This window comes from Agelaius tricolor, unplaced genomic scaffold (assembly GCF_023055355.1).
Source record: "Agelaius tricolor isolate 1412-34295 unplaced genomic scaffold, bAgeTri1.0.p SCAF_40, whole genome shotgun sequence".
In the NCBI taxonomy this organism is placed as follows: Eukaryota; Metazoa; Chordata; class Aves; order Passeriformes; family Icteridae; genus Agelaius; species Agelaius tricolor.
Window position 1 is genome coordinate 3,201,624 of NW_027269300.1, and position 8,229 is coordinate 3,209,852.

Here is an 8,229-nt window from a genome sequence, read left to right on the forward strand (position 1 = left end):
ACAATCAATGAATATGTATGCAAAATACAGAATGTAAACAGAAACTTTCCTGCACTCAGCATGCACAGCTTTGGGAGGAGCTGTCCCCCTGTGCATCTGGCCAAATAAAGAATGCTGCTTCTTAATGCTACATTGGTGTTAAGGAGTTTTTATTTTACTGCATTTTTGGTAACAATCCCACTCCCAAGGAAAGCTCTGTCTGCTGCTGTTCACAAACAGAGAAGGGCTGGTGGGAGATGTGGTGGTTGGAGGCTGCCTGGGGCACAGCCACCATGAAATAATTGAGTTTTCAATATCCTGTGAAAGAAGGAAGAGCATCAACAAAACGTCTACCCTGGAATCAGAAAGGGTAGACCTTGGCCTGTTCAGGATGCAGATTTGGAGAGTACTGAATCAGGTACTGATTTTTTAAAGGGAAGCAGCCATTAAAACAAAGGTGTCCAGGAAGGATGGACACACCTCAAGAAAGGAATCTTAAAGGGGAAGGAGCAGACTGTGCCTCTGTGCCAAAGTTTAACCAGAGAGGAAAATGACTGTCCTGTCTGGGCATGAGCTTTTTATGGGAACTCAGAAAAAATAGGTCAGGCAACTCAGGAAGTGTTTAAGGATGTTGTTGGGTCATGCAGAAAGAAAAGTAGAGAGATGAAAGCTCAATTAGAGCTTCACCTGGCCACTTCTGTAAAAAGTAATAAAGAAAAGTTTTTATAAATAAACTAATAGCAAAAGGAGGAATAAGGAGAACCTCTACTCGATAGTGGATGCAGTGGGGAACAGAGTAACTAAAGATAAGGAAAAGGCTGAGCTGCTTAACAGCTTGTGTATCTCAATTTTCAACAATAAGACAGGTTATCCTCAGGACAAGTGTTCTACTGAGCAGGTGGATGGGCACAGGGAGCAGAACAGCCCCCCTGTGATCCAGGAGGAAGCAGCTGGGGACCTGCTGAGCCACTCAGATGCTCACAGGTGTCTCTGGGAGCAGATGGGATCCATCCCAGGGGGATGAGGGAGCTGTGGATGAGCTCCCCAAGCTGCTCTCCATCATTTACCATCAGTCCTGGCTCAGCAGGGAGGCCCCAGAGCACTGGAGGTGCCAATGTGAGCCCATCCCCAAGAAGGGCTGGAAGGAGGAGCTGGGGAACTCCAGGCCTGTCAGCCTGACCTGGGTGCCTGGCAAGGTTATGGAACAGATCACCCTGAGTGCCATCACAGGGCACCCACAGGATGGCCCAGGGATCAGAGCCAGCCAGCGTGGATTTCAATATCTGCACTGATGATCTGCATGAGGGGACTGAGTCCAGCATCAGCAAATCTGCAGATGACACCAAGCTGGGTGTGAGTGTGGATCTGCTGGAGGGTAGGAGGGCTCTGCAGAGGGACCTGGACAGGCTGGATGCAGGGCCCAAATCCAGCAAGGTGAGGTTGAACAAGACCAAGTGCTGGGTCCTGCACTTTGGCCACAACAACCCCTGCAGCGCTACAGGCTGGGGACAGAGGGGCTGGAGAGCGGCCAGGCAGAAAGGGACCTGGGGCACTGATGGACAGCAGGCTGGACATGAGGCAGCAGTGTGCCCAGGTGGGCAAGAAGGCCAATGGCTCCTGGTCTGGATCAGGAATGGTGTGGCCAGCAAGACCAGTCCTGATCTTCCCCAGCTCTGCACACAGACATTGCTGCTGCAGCTCCAGGGAAGGCAGCAAAAGGGGAATTGCCAGGGAAGACTTTGCTGGGAGATGGTTTAGGTCACTTAAAATCACTGAGAGCAGAGGTCCTCATGGACACAGTCTGAGGCCACAGCAAAGGTGAAGAAAAAGAAATGAAATATGACACAAACAATGCCATTTTTGTAGACAAGATTAAAAGACTAAGACAAAGGAAAGAAAAGAACAAATCAAATACAAAATCCAAGTATAATCAAAGACAAAATTTATTACAAGTGACTTACAGAAACTGGTCAGCAGTTTAATATTTCTGAAACTGTCCAGTCATCAGTCTCCACACTGCAGCCTTGAGCTCCTGGTTCCTCAGGCTGTAGAGGAGGGGGTTCAGGACTGGGGGCACCACCGAATACAGAACTGACACTGCCAGATCCAGGGATGGGGAAGAGATGGAGGGGGGTTTCAGGTAGGCAAAAAATGAGGTGCTGAGGAAGAGGGAGACCACGGCCAGGTGAGGGAGGCAGGTGGAAAAGGCTTTGTGCCGTCCCTGCTCACAGGGGATCCTCAGCACAGCCCTGAAGATCTGCACATAGGAGAAAACAATGAACACAAAACAGCCAAATCCTAAACAGACACCAAGCAATGAAATCCCAATTTTTCTGAAGGTGGAGTGTGAGCAGGAGAGCTTGAGGATCTGGGGGATTTCACAGAAGAACTGGCCCAGGGCATTGCCATGGCACAGGGGCAGGGAAAATGTATTGGCTGTGAGCAGCAGAGCATAGAAAAAGCCACTGGCCCAGGCAGCTGCTGCCATGTGGGCACAAGCTCTGCTGCCCAGGAGGGTCCCGTAGTGCAGGGGTTTGCAGATGGACACGTAGCGGTCGTAGCACATGACTGTGAGAAGTGCAAATTCTGCTGACATGAAAAAGGCAAAGAAGAAAACCTGAGCAGCACATCCTGAGTAGGAGATGGTGCTGGTGTCCCAGAGGGAATTGTGCATGGCTTTGGGGACAGTGGTGCCGATGGAGCCCAGGTCGCTGAGGGCCAGGTTGAGCAGGAAGAAGAACATGGGCGTGTGCAGGTGGTGGCCGCAGGCTACGGCGCTGATGATGAGGCCGTTGCCCAGGAGGGCAGCCAGGGAGATGCCCAGCAAGAGGCAGAAGTGCAGGAGCTGCAGCTGCCGCGTGTCTGCCAATGCCAGCAGGAGGAAGTGCCTGATGGAGCTGCTGTTGGACATTCCTTCACTCTGGACATTGTGAGCTGTTCAAAGACAACATTGAGAATTTGGACAAAGTACCTTGAGTCAATCCTATGCTATTTTATTACACAAGCAATCAAAATTGCTTCTCTTTCTTTGCGGAAATTTCATTTACCTTTCTTTTTTTTATTTTTTTTTTTTGGTGTAGGTTTGGGCTGCGAAGTAACTCTGTTTTTTTTCAAATGGACAGAAGTCCTGTCCTGAGCACTGGTCTCAGGCTGAACACTGGGGAGCCCAGAGGGAAAACTCCCTGTGCCCCTGAGCAGTCAGACCTGCTGGTCCCACACAGGTGCCCTTTGCTCATTTCACCTTCCTCTAGTACAGGATGTACAAATTTAAAACTGCATTTAAAAAGAAACGTGGCCTTTTTGAAGACTCCAGTTTCAAAATCAATCTCTCCAACTCTTCTCTCTTTCCCTGTGCAGCTGAACATGGAGGGATGTCAAGGGTTGCTCTGCCTCCCTGCTACCTGGAGTTGCGCCTGCTGGGAGCTGTTTCTCTCTATCCAAGCCTTGTCCCTGCCAGTGCTGCCAGAGCCCAGCCCAGCCCTGGGGGCTCAGCTCTGCCCTGCAGACCCCTCCCAGCACAGGGCACTGCCCAGGGGCATCTCCCTGGCAGCAGGGCCTTAAGGGCAGGCCAGACAAACAGAGATGCTGCAAGCCAAGGTGCTGCTGCTGCTGTCTGTAGGGAGAGGAGGCTGAGCAGGCACTTTCTGAGGGAGATCTGAGGCCCATCTGCTGATGCCCAGGCTGACAGTGCAGCAGGCTCAGGGACACAGCCAAAGCTGACAGCCCCTTTCCCTTCCCTTTAGGAGAAAGCTGAGAGCAGCCCTGGCCATGCAGCACCATCTCCAGAGCAGGAGGAATCTGCCCTGATGGGGGGGGGCTCCTTGCACCTGGAACTTCTCCCCTGCAGCGTCCATGGGGAGCTGCCAGGCAGGCTGAGAGCTGCCCCTGGCAGGTGGCACATGCCCTGGGCTGGCCAAGAGCCCTGAGGGCTGCAGGAGCTGCTCTGCAGGACAGCCCTGGGCAGCCCTGGCTGCAGCCCCAGCTTCAGCCCCTGCAGCCATCCCTGGCAGCAGGAGCCGTCCTGCCCTGTCCCTCTGACGGTGCCCAGGGCAGCCCCGCTCTGCAGCACATCCTCCTCCCCCTCCTCCTCCTCCTCCTGCTCCTCCTGTGCCACAGAGAAACTGGGAGAGTCCTCCTGACACATCCCCCAGGCTCTGGGGTGTGCTGGCTTCAGGAGATCCCTCCAGGAGCACAGGGGACATTGCCCTGCACCCACACACTCACCATGCACAGGGCTGTGAAGATCTTTCCCCAGGTGGAGTCTCAGCTCAATGTCTTCCCAATCCTGATTGCCTTCAGCCTGTCCCTGCCTGGCTCCTGTCCCCTCAGTGCCTGCAGGCAGAGCCCTCAGCCCTGCTGGGCTGGGAGAGGAGCTGGCCCTGGGAAGAGCTGTTCCTTTAAAGCTCAGCAGCACAGACACAGCACAAGGACTTTAATGAGCCTCTTGGGGATTTGGTGTTGTTTACATCAGACTCAGTCCCTGAGAGAGTCTTCAAAAACTTCTCAAGAACTCAAAGTTAAATTTAGACTCCAAATTTTCTGAAGTTTTAATGGGTCCCACTGAGGGACATGACTGAGCAAGTGTCCCCAGGTTCCAGTTAGAGCAGAACACTGGAGGGAGTGATGTGATTTAACAAAAATATGTGGATATTGATCTAGTACTGATATCCAACTGTGACAGACAAAGACTCTCTAACAGTTTAAAGTTAGAAAGTCTATGTTTATTGTGATGCTGGGCAGTGTGCGGGATAGCAGGGAAAAGGAGGCCATGAGGCCCCAGGCCTGCAAGGGTCACTTGTCTCCTGCTCCTGCCTCAGGCCCAGGCCCAGCAGCCATGGCCAAAGTGCTGCCCAAGTTGGCTCTGGCAGGGCTGTCTTGCAGCTGCTGCCCATGCCTGTGCCCTGTGCAGCCCAGGCTGTCCTATGGTGTCCCTGCCCTGCGCCTCTGTCCCTGCAGGCTGTCGGCATCCCCTGGCTGCCCCACCTGGCTGGGCCCTTCCTTTGCTGACAGCTCTGCCTCCTGCCTGCCCACACAAAGCCTGGGGCTGACCCAGACTCCTTCTGGGGGATGTGTTGCTCCACAGCCCTGCCCTGTGAGGGAAATCCCTTTCTCTTTTTTCCTACTCTGGTCTTCCCCAGGTTCCCTTAGCTTTGATTTTTTTCTTTCTCTGGCTGTTCTCTACCATGTTAAAATGATCCACCCTTCAGTCCCTCCCAGGGCTCTCCTCTGCTCTCCTCAGTCTCCACCCCACTGAGCACAGAGCTCCTCTGTCCCTGTACAGAGCTCTTGTGCTTGAGGCCATGCGTGCCTGGACAAGAAGGACGGTTCTTTTCTACAGGAAGGAAACCACAGAGCCCCAGGGTTTTGAAGGCAGATCAGAGGCAGTCACCAGAGGCCAAGGCAAGCCAGACCTGTCTGTCCTTGCAGCTTTTGTCCGAAAGCAACCCTTGGATATTTGGTGAGTTTTGGAGGTGGAATTCCATTTCAGCCATGAGTGCCTGGACCAGAATCACAGTTCTTCTCCACAGGAAGGAAAGGGCAGAGCCCCAGTGTTTCAAAGGCTGATTAGAGGCAGCCCCAAGGAGGCCAAGGCCAGACAGAACCTGTTTGTATGGCAGCTTTTGTCTGGGAGCTATCCTTGGATATAAGGAATTTTGGAGGCAGATTCCCAATTTTGGTTATGGACACCTGCATTGAAAGATGTTCTTTTCTATGGAAAGAAAAGCACACCCACCCTCCCCCCCACATTGTTTTGAGGACAGATGAGAGGTGGCCCCCAACATGCCAAGGCCATCCAGAGCTATCTGTGCTGGCAGGTTTCATATGGGATAATCTGTGGATTTAATCAAATATGGAGGTAGAATCCCAATTTCAGCTGTGAACCTCCGGAGGAAAAGGAGAGTTCTTTCGCACAGGAAGGAAACCACAGGACTCCAGGGCTAGATGAGAAGCAACCCTCAACATGCCAAGGTCAGCTGGACCAGTTAAGCCAAGCCAACCAGAACTTTCCCATGTTCTTGGATCCCTGGGGCCCAGCAGCATCACAATGGCCTCTTGGTGTCATGAGACCCCGTAGTATCACAAGAGATCTTTGTTTCCATAAGGCCTAGCAATACCACAATGGTCTCCTTGGCTCTGCAGCGGCACAATGGCCCCTTGGTTCCATGAGGTCTTGCAGTGTCAAAATGGTTCCCTTGGTTCCATGGAAATGCACAATGGCACAATGGAGCCTTGGTTCTATTGGGCTCCCCAGGATCACAATGGAGCCTTGGTTCCACAAAGCCTGGCTGTGTCACACTGGCCCCTTGCTTTCATGAGGACCTATGGTGTCACACTGGCCCCTTGGTGCCATGGGGACTCAGGGTGCCAGAATGTTCTCATTGCTTTCTCAAGTCCCTGTAGTGTCACAAAGAGCTCCTTGGTTCCACAAGGCCCTGCAGAGCCCCTTGATTCAACAAAGCCTAAAGGTGCCATAATGGTCTCCAAGATTCCATGAGGCCCTGCAGTGTCACAAGGGCTCCTTGGTTCCATGAGGCCCTGAAATATGGAATGGCCTCTTGATTCCACTGGGCCCCTCACTGTCACATCAGTTCTTAGTTCCATGCAGCCCTGTAGTGTCACAATGGTCTCCTTGGTTCCACAGAGTTAAAATGTCCCCGTGGTCTCATGGAGCCCCATTACGATCCCCTTGATTCCATGAGGCCCTGCCATGCTACAATGAGCCCTTGGTTAAACGAGGCCTTGCAGTGTCACAATGGCCCCTTGGTTCCAGTGGGTCCAGAAGTGTCCTAATGGTCTCCATGGTTCCATGAGGTCCCAGAATGTCACAATGGACTTTTGGTTCCATAGGGTTCCATATGCAAACAACAGTCTTCTTGTCTCCAGAGTGTCATAATGAATCCTTTGTTCCATAAGGCGCCTGGCCTCTCACAGCCTCTCAGAGACCGTTTACCCCTCAGGGTCCCCAACAGCCCCTCATGGCCTCTCATGACCCTCACAATACATCACAGTTCACAGCCCCTCATGGCCCCTCACTGCCCCTCACAGCCCCTCTCAGCCTCTCAAGGCCCCTCTCAGCCCTTCACAGCCCCTCATGGCCACTCACAGCCACAGGCCTGGGGCTCCTCCAAAAGGAGTAGGGGTCAGGCCCTGCTTGTTCTCCTTTTATTTCGGTCCCTTCACAGCCACGAGTGCAGAAAGGCTGAAATGGAGCCTTTCCCCAGCGTTTCCCTCGGGGTTAACTGCGGGCTGAAGCTCTGTGCTGGCACTGGCCCGAGCACCACCATCCCTGCAGCCGCCAGGCCTTTGCTGTCCCCCCGTGTCCGTTCCCTGTCCCCGAGTCCCGCCCGGCTCTGGCAGCTGCAGCAGCCGCAGCGCAGGGGGCGCCGGCCCGGCCCAGCCGGGGCTCCCGGCCAGGAGCAGCAGCAGCGCCGGCCCCTTCCCACCTGCTCCTGCCTCGGCTCCCAAGGGCTTTTTCCAGCTCAATTCTGGACTAGAGCAGCAATCACCCACACACAGCCCTGACTCCTCAGGGCCCGCCTGTGCTGCCCTGAGCCAGCCCTCAGAGAAAGAAAGGATCGGGTTCCAGCGCTGTTTTCAGCACTGTTTTACTCACCCTGAGGTGACAGCAGGAGGCTGCTGCTGCCTTTGCCTTTGGGAATTGGAGATCATGGCTGCTCTTGCCCCTCTTCTGCTTGCCACTTGAAATTTATCTGTAAAACTGCAATTGCCTTTTTCGATCAGCGCTACCCAGAGTGCTTTTGTGACAGTGAATTTTGGAATCCTTAAAATCAGAGGGTTTTGAGAAAGCTGCAAAAGGCAGACCTCAGAGACAGCAGAACTGTGATTAGAGCTAAGCGGTAGCCATAAGATTTGTCAGCAGAAAAGTTATAATAGAAGTAGAAAGTAAGGACAAATAGAACAATGGTTTTTGTATTAACGCTTGGTAGACTAACTCCCTAAGCTACAGAGAAGTATATCTAGTGAGATATTAGGAAGTTCTTAGCTTGAGCTCTGTGCATTGTGTTTTAAGGCTTGCAAGCATGTATTGTACTCAAAATAAGCAAGCATTGTTTTAACCAAAGGTACCTGTGCTTATAGTGGTTGGATGGAACTACCGTCAATATGCTTTTGCTTTGTGGGATTGGTAAAAAAACTTTTAAAGTAAGTTGTAACATTGAGTTCTTTGCTGCTGAGGACACGAGCTGCAGGCATCTTCCCATTGTCATAACCATGTAATGAGACTGATGC

The 8,229-nt window shown here is 52.6% G+C and overlaps 1 protein-coding gene across 1 annotated transcript; it reads right to left on the reverse strand.

The window, feature by feature from the left end:
- Positions 1-1,957: 1,957 nt before the first annotated feature.
- On the reverse strand, positions 1,958-3,146 carry LOC139603691 (olfactory receptor 14A16-like). Its single transcript, XM_071454580.1, has one exon. It carries the CDS (start codon positions 2,888-2,890, stop codon positions 1,958-1,960), a length of 933 nt encoding a protein of 310 aa, XP_071310681.1. The 5' UTR covers positions 2,891-3,146.
- Positions 3,147-8,229: the final 5,083 nt, after the last annotated feature.